General features: G+C 28.1%; 1 protein-coding gene across 1 annotated transcript in view; it reads right to left on the minus strand.

The window, feature by feature from the left end:
• Positions 1 to 16534, minus strand: part of LOC145243560 (lysosomal leucine aminopeptidase-like) — a 73991-nt gene that overhangs the window by 1687 nt on the left and 55770 nt on the right. Inside the window, exons 8-9 of the mRNA XM_080106536.1 lie at positions 7221 to 7400; positions 1176 to 1279 (exon numbers count right to left, since the gene is read on the minus strand). Coding sequence (XP_079962662.1) covers positions 1176 to 1279; positions 7221 to 7400 — 284 coding nt within the window. The remainder of the gene's footprint in view (positions 1 to 1175; positions 1280 to 7220; positions 7401 to 16534) is intronic.

The raw sequence follows: 16534 nt of genomic DNA on the forward strand, positions 1-16534 counted from the left end.
ACACCGTAAACAATATCTCCCTTCTCCTGTACTTTATGTCTCCCTCCTCAATAGTGTTAACGAAATCCCCTCCTTCAATAATGTGTGATAAGAAACTTCTATTAATGATAGGAACTAAATAAGAATCATCATCATCGTCGTAGCCATCTCCTCCATATTATATCATGTTCTATATGCCACCCCCGTCCCCAATATACACACCCCACTACACAACAAATGGAGAGGAAGTTGTTCACACAAAAAGTTGGAATAGGATTGTTAATCAAGATGTGGCAGTAACTATGACGGAAAAAAATCGAGCAATAGATGTTGATAGATTTAGTTTATGGACAAGTTTAGGAGTTATAGTGAACTTTAATTCAATGAATTTTGTTTTTTTAAATATTTGACGTATAAAATTTTTAAATATTTGATGTATAAAATTTTTACATATTTGACGTATAAAATTTTTAAATATTTGACGTATAAAATTTTTAAATATTTGATGTATAAAATTTTTAAATATTTGACGTATAAAATTTTTAAATATTTGACGTATAAAATTTTTAAATATTTGATGTATAAAATTTTTAAATATTTGATGTATAAAATTTTTAAATATTTGATGTATAAAATTTTTAAATATTTGATGTATAAAATTTTTAAATATTTGACGTATAAAATTTTTAAATATTTGATGTATAAAATTTTTAAATATTTGACGTATAAAATTTTTAAATATTTGACGTATAAAATTTTTAAATATTTGATGTATAAAATTTTTAAATATTTGACGTATAAAATTTTTAAATATTTGATGTATAAAATTTTTAAATATTTGACGTATAAAATTTTTAAATATTTGACGTATAAAATTTTTAAATATTTGATGTATAAAATTTTTACATATTTGACGTATAAAATTTTTAAATATTTGATGTATAAAATTTTTAAATATTTGATGTATAAAATTTTTAAATATTTGATGTATAAAATTTTTAAATATTTGATGTATAAAATTTTTAAATATTTGATGTATAAAATTTTTAAATATTTGATGTATAAAATTTTTAAATATTTGATGTATAAAATTTTTAAATATTTGATGTATAAAATTTTTAAATATTTGATGTATAAAATTTTTAAATATTTGATGTATAAAATTTTTAAATATTTCACATATAAAATTGACAAACCTTGGTGTCATAACATCCCACAGCCGTTGGCTTCAGAGCGAGGTCACCTCGAGAACAAATTGCCTCCCATGGATTCATCTGAGAATATATATCGTGTTTATAATCTAAAAAAAAAAAAAAAAAAAAAAAAAAAAAATTAAAAAAGGAACAAAAAATTTGAAAAACAACCAAAAAAGAAAATCAATTTTCGATGATCTCATGGATGAAAAAAATTAGCCAATCATGGATAAGCATTTATCAAGCAAGCAATGTTTGCACTTACAAAGTGACAATAAAACAAGGTGACCCACAAAAAATGCCCCCCCCCCCGAACTAGCAGAATCCGTGGAAATTCCATGGTAGTTGAAAATTTTTAAAACACATTATAAATAAAATTTTTGAAACACATAAATAAATACCCCCAACAAACCCAACAAGCAGCAAAATCCCACCCCTTCACAGTTGAGCTCCGTAGATGTAAGAGAGCCTTCTACTCCAGTAGTTTCTTCCCCAGAACCGTTAGACTTTAGAATTCCGTTCCGGGTTCCTGCTTCCCCAATTGTACTGACAGGCAGAAGCTCAAGTGTAACGTGAACCGACATCTTGCTGCTCAACTCCCCATATAGTACCCCTGTAGCTTATGTCCCTGATAATAGCCCCCTACATCAAAGTGGCAATGTGTCTTGTTCAGGGTGAAAATGTAATTAAAAAAAAAAAAAAAAAAAATTTGATATTTTATTTATGCAAATTTCATATTTATTATTGAGCAAATTCTCTATTAATTGTTTCATTATGCCCAATATATAGTACTGGCTATCCAACATGGTCCAGTTGCAAGATATAACTTAAATAGATTTTTATTTATGCAAATTTCATATTTATAATTATAGAGCCAAAACTATTGATTGCTAGCAAGGAGACCCAACATTGCCTGGAATTAAATGATGATTTATGAATGTTACACACTCCAATCGCCTGTTCTTTCTTTCATCGGATTTTTTCGATCATCGATACTTATCAAAGACATTCCGATACAAAACCTATCTAAGAACACTGCAAGGCACATAAAGTACATTCGTGTGGAATTTCATATAAATCGACCCAGCCGTTTTTGAGTCCATAGGGAACGAACTCAACACACAAACACATAGACAGATACTTCCTTTCATATATATATATATATATATATATATATAAAAACTTTTTTCCAGTTAACAAAAAAAAAATATTAAGAAATTTATGTGCGAAGTTTGAACCTACAAACATGCAAAAAAAAAAAAAAAAAAAAAAAAAAAAACACAGGTAAATTTTCAAGTCTTATAAAATTCTTTGCAGTTAATGAAAAAAAAAAATCATTAAGAAATTTATGTGTAGAGTTTGAACCTACAGACCACGTCATGCAAAAAAACACGCTATCAACTTATCCACAGTAGAATTTTCACGGCCTGTTGTTCTATCATTGTTGCTAAGCGACAACATGGAAAAAATGGCTTTACCGATGATAGATAAATTAAATTATTGGGTGTATTCTGAGACAAAACTTTGCTAAGATCACTTCCAGACTTATACATTAAAGTTCTGTAAATTTTAAAGAAAATCTGTTTAGCCGTTTTGGAGTCTATAAGGAATGAACTCACACAAAGTTGCATTTATATAAGTGTAGAGATTATATTTTACCCAATACTGATTTCAAAAGTAAAAAAATAAGTGACTTGTGTGCCGTCAGCTAGAATCAAAACCAGCCTTAGTCTTTATTTGAGCTTTCGTCAAAGAGATAAGATGTCAAAATTTAATTGTCTTTAATGCATAAATGAATAGTTGCATATGCATGTAAGAGCACTTTAAATCGACTTACATCTGCCAATTTCCATTTTCTTTTTTTTCAGTTTTAACTAGCAGGTAAAGACCAAATAGAATTTGTCCTCTATATAGAAACGGCACTAACCCTATGCGGATTTAACTGGCTTCCTCCAAAGGAGGAAGTTCTATGAGAGTATGAAATTCACAAGCGGTCTCCAGTTGCATATATATCTCCATTAGGGGAGATGACGATGTTAGGTTTTTACAACTCTTGCAGGGAGGTGTCAACGTCCTCCTGCATACAGTGCCTGGTATTCCCAAATTGAATATCCATCTGGTACTTAACTTCAGTGATCTAACGGGAACCGGTGTGTCATCGTGTATAATAATTTACAAAACTGACAGTTATTTAGTAGAGGATCGTTCCTCAGACAGACAGACATACACAGATATATTATATATATATATATATATATATATATATATATATATATATATATATATATATACTAGCATTTCAGCCCGGCGTTGCCCGGGTGTTTGGAGATGTATGTTGAGCAAAAAAAAAAAAAAAAAAAAAAAAAAGTGGTAATAGGAAGGTAGGCTCGAACCCGTACCGCGAAGGAGGAAAAGAACGGGAAAAACATGTCTTTGCTGTTACGACCACCGCCAAACTGGAAGTGACGTAGGTTGAAATTAGGGCTAGACAATCAAAAAGAGGAGATAGCTTTCAAAAATATCGGCGAAAAAACCAACCCCTCCCTGTTGAAAACTGCTTACTTTTATAGATATGTAGATTAGCAGGCCACCCTGCATTGCCCAGCCATAAAATTATATTTTTATTCATGCTGATTTCTTATTATCTGTTGATTATTATCCAATATATAGTAAAGCTATAAATTAAAAAAAAATTACTTAGATATCATCTGCTAGAATCGAAACCAGAATATTTAGCACTCCAGCCATAGTTGTTATTTATTTATACAGCAGCATTAGTCTGAGCTATCAACAGATGAATACAAAAGGTTAAAAATTAAGCAACTTCGAGCTATGAATGTTTCATTTTGCGCATGTGCAAAAATAACAGCAGGAGTTATGTTTTATCGAACTCATCCTGTCAAAGTCGTTTTGTTTTCAATAGAAGCAATTTTTTGGCAGCAAATCAAAAGTGTGCTACACCTCTAAATATCCTATCTATCAAATTTGAACTCCGAAGAGTTTGGTAGGGATTTTCCGCACATACACTGACAAGTCCATTTTTATATATATACTAGCATGGGTGTCTGGCATTGCCCGGGTTGACATGAAGTTCTGTTTGACCACACCTAAGGATATTAATCATTTTCATCTTGGGCAACAATTGCAAAAATAAAAGAACGGATAAAAACATGTAAATGTAATCGTCCCAAAAAAGAAGTATGTGATACCCTATTTCTGCAGAAGGGATACAAAGAGAAGAAACTATTTTCCGGATATTGAGCACTTTTTGTTGTCTGTGCGTTAAGAACCCTCTCCAAAAAAAATAATAAAAACAACTTTTGTTTCAATAAAAATAGGAGCGAGTGCCCGAACGAACCCCCCCCCCCCCAAAAAAAAAAATAAAAAAAATAAAATGCGAAATATACATTTTTTTTTTTTCATAAATAAAAGGAAATTTTCGATTTGTTTTTTATTAGGAGGAGGGGGCTTTTTCGATTTGCTTTTTTTTGAGTGGGATGGGGCTTTTTTTTGCTACTAAAAGTATGGCTGAAGTTTGAATTCGAAGCGATCAAAGTTTCTGTATAGACGTTTCAAGAATATTAAAAACAAAGAAATTAAATTTTTTCAGTTTATTTGTGTTTTTTTTTTTTTGTTTTTCCGTTTACACGGGATTATTTTTTTTAAGCTAGAAACTTATTGAGATTACCAAATTATTTTATTTTGTGAATAGTTTATTCTTATGTTTCGAAGTTTCTAGGGGGAGATAACTTTATGTCTTTAAAAAAGTCGATGTCAGAAATAATTCAAAATAAAATAAATTAAATTAAATATATTATCAATTAAATTGTTATTTAAAATTTATTAAATAACAATTTTAAATAGAACACTTAAAACAATTCTCTCACTGGAAACATTAACTAACATACCGCTATTTAGTAAAATCGATTTTCCTTAATGCAATATGCAAATGAGATGGCCTCTTAATTGTATATTTCACAAGAATCATGCTATATATAGAAATAAATGAAAGAGTAAAGTAGCAGACGTTCAGTATATATTAATCAAATTGTAAACAGACAGACAGACAGGAATACAAATTTATATATATATATATCAAATATTTTCACATGCTAAAACATTTTCATCTTAAATTATGCAGAATGTACAAACTAGGCAGCATAAATAAATAGTGAAATGAAATCTCTATATAAATAAAATGAACTCATTTTTTCCCGCTGATTTTGACCTTAATAGGATTAAAAATCAAGATATTTCATGCAAATATAATATGCACAAACGGCAGAACAATATCTGAGGTGTGTTATAGGCTTATTATTTCATCAAATTCCTCGATAATCTTAGATTTCTATACTTTTTCTGCTGAGAAGTCACGGCTAAAATCGGTTAAGATCAATGGAAGTGGTAAAATATTTTCTCTCTAATAAATTCCTCCTCCCCCTGCCACCACTTAACACCGTTTGGGGGTCGTTCACAAGGAACAGTTGAGAAGAGAACACCGGTTTGGCTTCGTAGTTCTTTCATGTGAAGTTATTTAAAATCACTAAACTAAGCTGCAGTGCTCTGTGGCGTAGTGGCTAGCGTGCTGGACAATTCACATTATATTTTCACGTTCGCGCCGACCTACCGTAGTCGTTTTTTTTTGTTTTTTTTTTCCTAAACAACTGGAATGGACTTTTCTTGGTGGCCGAACTGTTAACGTTGCAGATGTTTTTTTTTTTGTTTTTTTTTTCACACTTTATTTTCCTACTTTTACTCATGACTCCGGGTTTGATTCTTCCTACTTACCTACCATAACATTTTTTAAAACTCCCCCCCCCGTCCCGGAAACAAACACTCGGGCAACGCCGGGTACCCCCACTAGTCATCTAATAAAAAAAAAACATGAATAAGTGATTAATTAACACTCGTTATTCAAGTAATATGCAAATTTAGTTAAACTTCATGTAGTCAATCACATATTTATGACAGTATATTCAGAAATTTGTTTTAATCTTTAAATAGAAAAAGTATGCTTTTAATACCAATGTCAGAGCGAGAAAAAAAAAATTCAACTTCATGTTAGTGATGGGACGATTCCGTTACAATTCCCGATTCCATACTAAATCTCCAATTCTGATATAATTAATGATTGAGATTCTTTATAAATCGTTAAATATTTAACAATAAAGTTGCTATATTTTTGTTACGATTACCGTAGATGCATGTGTTAAATGTGCACATATTTTCTCGACCGTGAAAATACATTGAGTGATTTATAGATTTTAGCTCTATTGCTAGTTTAAAAATGGAACAAGAGAATAACGGAACAAGGGAATAATGGAACAAGAGATTAACTGAACAAGGGAATAACAAGTAAACAGAAAAGTGAAAACAGAATAAGGAAATAAAGGATTTACGAAACAAGGGATTTACGAAACAAGGGATTTACGAAACAAGGAATTTACAAAACAAGGAATTTACAAAACAAGGAATTTACAAAACAAGGAATTTACAAAACAAGGAATTTACAAAACAAGGAATTTACAAAACAAGGAATTTACAAAACAAGGAATTTACAAAACAAGGAATTTACAAAACAAGGGATTTACAAAACAAGGGATTTACAAAACAAGGGATTTACAAAACAAGGGATTTACAAAACAAGGGATTTACAGAACAAGGGATTTACAGAACAAGGGAATAACAGAACAAGGGAATAACAGAACAAGGGAATAACAGAACAAGGGAATAACAGAACAAGGGAATAACAGAACAAGGGAATAACAGAAAAGAAGAAATACCAAAGCAGGAGAATAACAGAATGGGAATAGGAACAATGGAACGAGAATAATGGCACGGGGAACAAAAGAACAACGGAACAACAGAACAAGGGAATAATGGAACAACAGAACAAGGAAATAATGGAACAACAGAACAAGGGAATAATGGAACAATGGAAAAATGGAACAACAGAACAAGAGAATAATGAGACAACAGAGTGATAAAACCAAAAAAGTTACACAGAAAAACTTTGAATAGAAAACATTTGAAAAAAATCCGACTCACCATTTGAACGGAGCAAAGTTTTAATGTCTTGAAAATTTGAAATTTTGTTTGCATCTCTCCTGAAGATTTTCGCTCTCGGAGCCATTTGGTACTGGTTGACTTTATCGCCATAGATAAGCTTGTAACCACTTTTGTTGTAAATGTCCTCAAAGAATGGCACATTATACGACGGCCAGTAGCCTGACAAAAAAAATTTTAATTCAAGACAAAGTTAAGCAATGGACAATGTACACAAAATGAAATAAGGTTTTTCATGTTAAAAAAGACATTATTTGAATTATTTCAACTTTGAGTATAATTTTCGTTCTTTCTTGGATTTGTTTGATTATTGAAACTTATCAAAGACATTCCAATACAAAACCTATCTAAGAACACAGCCAGGCACATAAAGTAGCTATGTGTGAAATTTCATAAAAATCGGTCGAGCTGTTTTAGAATCCAAAGGAAATGAACTCACATGCAAAAGATATATATATATATATATATATATATATAGTAATTTATATATATATATATATATATATATATATATATATATATAGTAATTTATAAAATGTATATGGCGATCAAGCTACACTGAATATTCCGCGTTTCATCAACACGCAAATAAACAAATAAATAAATTAAATAAACATGAATATACATAAACGATCACACATATATGTATGTATATATATATATATATGTGTGTGTGTGTGTGTGTGTACACATATATATATTTATTTCCATTCAACCCATAGTTGGGACCCTAACAGGTACTACAACTCTGGGTCAGAGTGGACCTGAGAGCAATGGCAATTAAAGGGTGGCTCCACACTCCCCAAAGCCTGCAAACTGGGGCCTCACCATCGGATATAGTTTAAGGTCATATCCATGACCGTTCTAACACAGAGTATTACTGTCACATCTAGGGTGGAATCTCGAAAAGCATCTTTTCTTGCCTTGACAGGGTACAAAACGGTCTTCAAAATTTAGTGGGCAATGACCTTTTTCACAAAAGAGAGGTTGCGAGTTTATCTCTGCTCAATTGATACTTTTACAGCAATCAATACTTTGGTTGGTAATTGTGTATAAAAGGAGACCCTAAGTTTCAAAGATGGCGGCAAGTCTGTTAATTGAGATATGGAAGCACAAAATTGACACAATACTTCCACTATTCTCCAAAACTGCTTCCTTATATATTTGGAAAAAATATTGAGATTTTCTTTTGTTAATATATTTTTCCTAACATATTTATGTTTTCTTTTTAAATATAGTTACCTCTTCTTTTTAAATATAGTTACCTTTTCTTTTTAAATATAGTTACCTTTTCTTTTTAAATATAGTTACGTTTTCTTTTTAAATATAGTTATGTTTTCTTTTTAAATATAGTTACCTTTTCTTTTTAAATATAGTTACCTTTTCTTTTTAAATATAGTTACGTTTTCTTTTTAAATATAGTTATGTTTTCTTTTTAAATATAGTTATGTTTTCTTTTTAAATATAGTTACCTTTTCTTTTTAAATATAGTTACATTTTCTTTTTAAATATAGTTACGTTTTCTTTTTAAATATAGTTATGTTTTCTTTTTAAATATAGTTACATTTTCTTTTTAAATATAGTTACGTTTTCTTTTTAAATATAGTTATGTTTTCTTTTTAAATATAGTTACCTTTTCTTTTTAAATATAGTTACCTTTTCTTTTTAAATATAGTTACATTTTCTTTTTAAATATAATTACATTTTCTTTTTAAATATAGTTACATTTTCTTTTTAAATATAGTTACATTTTCTTTTTAAATATAGTTATGTTTTCTTTTTAAATATAGTTACCTTTTCTTTTTAAATATAGTTACATTTTCTTTTTAAATATAGTTACATTTTCTTTTTAAATATAGTTACATTTTCTTTTTAAATATAATTACATTTTCTTTTTAAATATAGTTATGTTTTCTTTTTAAATATAGTTACCTTTTCTTTTTAAATATAGTTACCTTTTCTTTTTAAATATAGTTACCTTTTCTTTTTAAATATAGTTACCTCTTCTTTTTAAATATAGTTACCTTTTCTTTTTAAATATAGTTACCTCTTCTTTTTAAATATAGTTACCTTTTCTTTTTAAATATAGTTACGCTTTCTTTTTAAATATAGTTACATTTTCTTTTTAAATATAGTTATGTTTTCTTTTTAAATATAGTTACCTTTTCTTTTTAAATATAGTTACATTTTCTTTTTAAATATAGTTACATTTTCTTTTTAAATATAGTTACATTTTCTTTTTAAATATAGTTACATTTTCTTTTTAAATATAGTTACATTTTCTTTTTAAATATAATTACATTTTCTTTTTAAATATAATTACATTTTCTTTTTAAATATAATTACATTTTCTTTTTAAATATAGTTACATTTTCTTTTTAAATATAGTTATGTTTTCTTTTTAAATATAGTTACCTTTTCTTTTTAAATATAGTTACCTTTTCTTTTTAAATATAGTTACCTTTTCTTTTTAAATATAGTTACCTTTTCTTTTTAAATATAGTTACATTTTCTTTTTAAATATAGTTACCTTTTCTTTTTAAATATAGTTACCTTTTCTTTTTAAATATAGTTACCTTTTCTTTTTAAATATAGTTACCTTTTCTTTGTAAATATAGTTACCTTTTCTTTGTAAATATAGTTACCTTTTCTCTTTAAATATAGTTATGTTTTCTTTTTAAATATAGTTATGCTTTTTTTTAAATATAGTTACATTTTCTTTTTAAATATATTTATGTTTTCTTTTTAAATATAGTTATGTTTTCTTTTTAAATATAGTTATGTTTTCTTTTTAAATATAGTTACATTTTCTTTTTAAATATTAGTTACATTTTCTTTTTAAATATAGTTATGTTTTCTTTTTAAATATTAGTTACATTTTCTTTTTAAATATAGTTATGTTTTCTTTTTAAATATAGTTATGTTTTCTTTTTAAATATAGTTATGTTTTCTTTTTAAATATAGTTACATTTTCTTTTTAAATATAGTTACATTTTCTTTTTAAATATAGTTACATTTTCTTTTTTATGCAGTCTATTACAATAGTCGCTGATTCAAAAAAAATATTTTTTTATAGTTAACTATAATTTAGGTTTATTTTGTCACCCCCTTCATAATAAAAATTTATAAACTTTTTTATCAATGGATTTTTTTGTTTTTTTTAATCGCATATTTTTTCAAATAAGTATGTTTATAAATCTGGGTAGGTTATCCATTAAAAGGCATTGAGCAGAATTCAAAAATTAAGATACGTGTTACATTAAACACTTTAAAGCCAAATAGCTGCAACGCGAATTTTTTTCTTTATAAAACAAACGAGTGTTTATTTTTTCAAAAGATATATTTCGGAGATATACACTCCTTTGTCAATCTGTATATATATTCATATATTTTTCCCTCTTATTCTTCGCCATGCTGTTGAATGGAAGAATTGGAGTTGAGTCCACATGATGTTAGCTGCAGATTTATCTGTAGCCGGATAATTACATGTGGTCGCGCATGGTTTGAAAATCTGGGTAGGTTATCCATTAAAAGGCGTTGAGTAGAATTCGAAAAATTAAATAAGATACGTTTTACATTGAACACTTTAAAGCCAAATAGCAGCAACACGAATTTTTTTTCTTTTTTACCTTTATATATAAATATCTATGTTTATATTTTTTCTAATTGTTTACATATTTCTATGCGATTAAAAAACACAAAATCAATTAATAAAGCAAGTTTATATATTTTTATTATAAATGGGGGGGGTGAAAAATTAAATGTAAATTATAGTTAACTATAAAAAATAATATTGTTTATATTGGCGATGATCGTAATAGACTGTGCAGGTTTAAATAAAGTATATGTAAATAAAGTATATGTAAATAAAGTATATTTAAATAAAGTATATGTAAATAAAGTATATGCAAATAAAGTATATGCAAATAAAGTATATTTAAATAAAGTATATGTAAATAAAGTATATGTAAATAAAGTATATTTAAATAAAGTATATGTAAATAAAGTATATGTAAATAAAGTATATTTAAATAAAGTATATGTAAATAAAGTATATATAAATAAAGTATATTTAAATAAAGTATATTTAAATAAAGTATATGTAAATAAAGTATATTTAAATAAAGTATATGTAAATAAAGTATATTTAAATAAATATATTTAAATAAAGTATATGTAAATAAAGTATATGTAAATACAGTATATGTAAATACAGTATATGTAAATAAAGTATATTTAAATAAAGTATATGTAAATAAAGTATGTGTAAATAAAATATATGTAAATAAAGTATATGTAAATAAAATATATGTAAATAAAGTATATTTAAATAAAGTATATTTAAATAAAGTATATTTAAATAAAGTATATTTAAATAAAGTATATGTAAATAAAGTATATTTAAATAAAGTATATGTAAATAAAGTATATTTAAATAAGGTATATTTAAATAAAGAATATGTAAATAAAGTATATGTAAATAAAGTATATGTAAATAAAGTATATGTAAATAAAGTATATGTAAATAAAGTATATGTAAATAAAGTATATGTAAATAAAGTATATTTAAATAAAGTATATTTAAATAAAGTATATTTAAATAAAGTATATGTAAATAAAGTATATGTAAATAAAGTATATTTAAATAAAGTATATTTAAATAAAGTATATTAAAATAAAGTATATGTAAATAAAGTATATGTAAATAAAGTATATTTAAATAAAGTATATGTAAATAAAGTATATTTAAATAAAGTATATGTAAATAAAGTATATGTAAATAAAGTATATGTAAATAAAGTATATGTAAATAAAGTATATTTAAATAAAGTATATGTAAATAAAGTATATTTAAATAAAGTATATTTAAATAAAGTATATGTAAATAAAGTATATTTAAATAAAGTATATGTAAATAAAGTATATTTAAATAAAGTATATTTAAATAATGTACATTTAAATAATGTACATTTAAATAATGTACATTTAAATAATGTACATTTAAATAATGTATATTTAAATAATGTATATTTAAATAAAGATATGTAAATAAAGTATATGTAAATAAAGTATATGTAAATAAAGTATATGTAAATAAAGTATATTTAAATAATGTACATTTAAATAATGTACATTTAAATAATGTACATTTAAATAATGTATATTTAAATAATGTATATTTAAATGAAGTATATGTGAATAAAATATATTTAAATACATTATATGTAAAAAAAAAACGTAAATATGTTTGAAAAAAATATATTAACAAAAAAATCTAAATATTTTGTCCAAATATATAAGTAGCTTTGAAGAATAGCTGAAGTTTGTATCAATTTTGTGCTTCCATACCTCCATTGACAAACCTGTCGGTGTTTTTGAAAATTAGGGTTTCGTTTTATGCACAATTACCGGTATTTTTTATTGTAGGCTCAGAGCACATGGGAAAATATCAGGCGCTGTAAGATAATTAGCTTGCTAAGATATTAGCAGCAGTAGCCGAAAAAAACACATATGCAAATTAGAAAGTATGCACAGGCGTGTGTGACAAGAAAAAGTAAAAGATGGACACCACCTGTTTTTTTTTTTTAATTACATTTTCACCCCAAACAAGGCACATCGCCACTTTGGTGTAGGGGGCTACTATAAGGGACCTACAGTCATAAACACAGTCATAAACACACACAGTCATAAACACACACAGTCATAAACTCTTTCATAAGCATACACACTAAAACCATCATTAGATCTGTTGCCAGGGCTCTGATCCCCATCTGGCATCAATCAAAATGAATGGCTCTTGTCTTGGTGAGGGCTTCATGTTTTGACAAGCTTCTAGGTCTGACCTTTACTCCTGATCTGAGATGGAACATGTACATCAAATCTGTTGCCAGGGCTGCTGGGAAAATGGTGAACTCCTACAGCTCCAGTAGATATCACACTGCTGATGCAATTCTCTACCTGTATAAAAGCTAAATACATCCAAGGATGAAGTAGTTTTTTTGGGGGGGTTTTACACAGTGATCACCACTTATCAAGGCCCGGAAGCCACTCAGGGATAAGGGTTATTGCAAGTACATTACATTAGTGTGGAGATTTGATGAAGTGTTTACTTAAGGGGGCGGTTCATTGGGAATTTGTTAACATTGGACTTGAAGACATCCAAGTTGTAGTCCGGTGGGAACCAGGCAGACAGAACAGAGTTCCACAGGCGTGCAGTTCTAAGAAAGAAGCTTTGTTCATGGAATCCGCGTTTTGATTTAGGCACAGATAAAGAGTGGGGGAAATATTTCACAGTGGATTCAGCTAGACAGGTGTTTTTCGTGAAAGATTGGCGAGGGGGGACCAGAGATTGGAGTTCAGACGAGCACCTGCCATGGAAATAACGATAAAACAAGGATAGGCTCGCAACGTCTCTTCTGTGGGAGAGAGGTTGCAGGCTTGAGAAAAGGGCACCCCCCACTAAGCCACAACGTCTATTTTGTACTCTGTCAAGGCAGGATAGGCTGTTTTTAGCAGCTCCTGCCCAGATATGGCAACAGTATTCCATCCTTGGACGTACTTGGCTTTTATATAGATAGAGAATTGCATCAGTAGTGAGATATCTTCTGGAGCGGTAGACCTTGGCAACAGACTTGATGTACGTGTTCCATTTCAGATCAGGAGTAAAGGTCAAACCCAGAAGCTTGTCAAAACACGGGGCCTCACCCAGACGAGAGCCATCCATCACAATTGATGCCAGATGGGGATCAGAGCGTTGATGATGTAAGGATAGGAGTTTGGTTTTGGATGCATTAAAAGGTAACCAGCCACATTTTCCCTCACTGAACCACGCGCTCGAGATTAGAGGAGATAGAATCAGAGAGAACTTTGTCATTTACAGCCTTTGATGTGTTGCCGTAGATGGTCGTGTCATCAGCATAGATGTCAACGAATGATTTAAGTATATGTTTAGGGAGGTCATTGATGTAGATCAGGAAGAGAGTTGGGCCCAGGATTGACCCCTGAGGGACTCCAGCATTTATATTATATACTGTTGCTAGAGGCAGCTTATCCTGCCTTAACAGAGTTCAAAATAGACTTTGTAGACTAGTCGAGGTGCTCAACTCACACACAATCATAAACACACACACAAACTCATTAACTCTTTCAATTTATCGTCCGCTCATCAAAAACAAATGTCAAAACTTATAACATTTCTCACTTAACTTTCTACAACACAATGCGCATCAAATAAAAATTTTTATTAAAAAACTTTTAATCGAATGTCATTTTTTTTCATTGATCTATATATTTTATGTTGCCAAAAAAAATCAGCAAAACAAAATGACACAAGGCCACTCAAAAATTGGGGAGGGCAGGGTCTAAGGTCATAAGCATACACACACAACTCATTAACCCTTTCATATTATCGTCTGCTCATCAAAAACAAACTTATACATTTTAATGCTCATAATATTTCTTGCTGAACTTTTCTACAATAAAAAACATATACATCAAATAAACATTAATTCACGATTTTCCCCTCGTTTTCTCTGCAAAATATGAACAGACATTTCTCGTTTACATCTATATAATTATAAAACTATGGACCACACGACCGCCCTTGCTTGCATCTTGTCTATCAAAATCATTGTTGTCATGGAAACCAGCTTGCATTTAATAAAATTCACACTCCTTTCCACAGTCAAATCATATTGAGTGCAAAAAAAAACTTCAAATCTTTTTTAGGTTTTGGTTTCAATTCTAGCTGACGTCACTAAATTTTTTGTTTTTTTTACTTTTGAAATCATGGCTAGAAATTGGTTACAATATATTTAACTAGCGGGGGTACACAGCATTGCCCGGTTGTTTGGAGGTGTGTGCAAAAGGGGAGGGGGGGTAAAGTAAAGAATAAGCGAAGAAGTAACCCTCTGTAAAAAAAAATAAAAATAAAAATAAAGAAATAAAAATAAAAAAATAAAAATAAAATAAAAATAAAAAATAAAAATAAAAATAAAAAAATAAAAAATTTTTAAATAAAAAATAAAAATAAAAAAATAAATAAATAAAAATAAAAAAAATAAAAAAATAAAAATAAAAAATAAAATAAAATAAAAATAAAAACGATAAAACAGCGAAGAAATGTTAAGCTTCTTTAAGAAAGACGTGTTCTGAAAAACGAAAATTAAAAAAAACACAGTGCAAAGCACAAAACGAAAAAAAAAAAAAATGGCAAAATAACCCTTCGATTCGCTTAATTCCAATGGTGCGTTTCACCCAGTCCATTCCATTTTTTTTTTTATAAACCCAAACCGGTGTTTCTTCGTACTGTCCCCAGTGAACTGATTTGCAACGGTGTAAGTGGAAGCGGGGGTAGGAGGAATTTATTAGAGAGAAAAGATTTTACAACTTCCATTGATTCTAACCGATTTTTGCCGTGAACTCTCACCAGAAAAAATACAGGAATCCACAATTATTGAGGAAATGTAGAGGTAATAGGCCTATAACACCTCAGATAATGTGCTGCAGTTTGTGTATATAACATTTGCATGAAATGTCTTGATTTTCAATCCTATTAAGGTCAAAGTCAGGGGGGAGGGAAATGAGTTCATTTTATATATATATATATAGGGAAATTAGAAAAATAGTCGCATCAGGGTAATAAGTCCAGTCCATAGTTTTTTTTAAACTATGGACTGGACTTATTACCCTGATGAGGCTATTTTTATCAAAATATTGGACTTATAACACCAGCAAAAGTAAATAAATAAAAAAATGATTTTATCATTTTTTTATTTATTTTTTTATTATTTTATTTATTCCTGACATTAAAGTTCTCTAATTTATCTTTAAATTTATTCCAAATAAATGTCTTCTAAAAGTGTATGACTACTTTTTACTTGGTTAAAATAATTGACTATAATAATAATATGAAACCTGCATTAATTTAAAACATCATATTTAAGCGTATTTTATGACTCGGCAATGCCTGGCACCCCTGCTAGTATCTATGAAAACTTCCATTTTAAACATATATTTAAACATTTTTTAATTTTTGCTTTTGAATTCATTTTCTTTATCATCTAACATTTCTATCAATCTCTCACGTATGACCCAAAAAACAGTTTCCCTCAAAATGATTCTCCCCCTCTCCTCCAGAAAAAAAAAAAATCTTCCTCAAACTGCAACTCTAAACATGGTCCTTAAATATCCACTTGAATAAGGTCAGCGATTACATCAACAAAAACTGGTTTTTACATTTCTTAATTTTTTTTAGATGAGGATTGGTTATTCATAATATTTGGATTCTTTGGACT

The sequence above is a fragment of the Euprymna scolopes genome, chromosome 22 (assembly GCF_053919585.1).
Source record: "Euprymna scolopes isolate OS-2025 chromosome 22, ASM5391958v1, whole genome shotgun sequence".
Classification (NCBI taxonomy): domain Eukaryota; kingdom Metazoa; phylum Mollusca; class Cephalopoda; order Sepiida; family Sepiolidae; genus Euprymna; species Euprymna scolopes.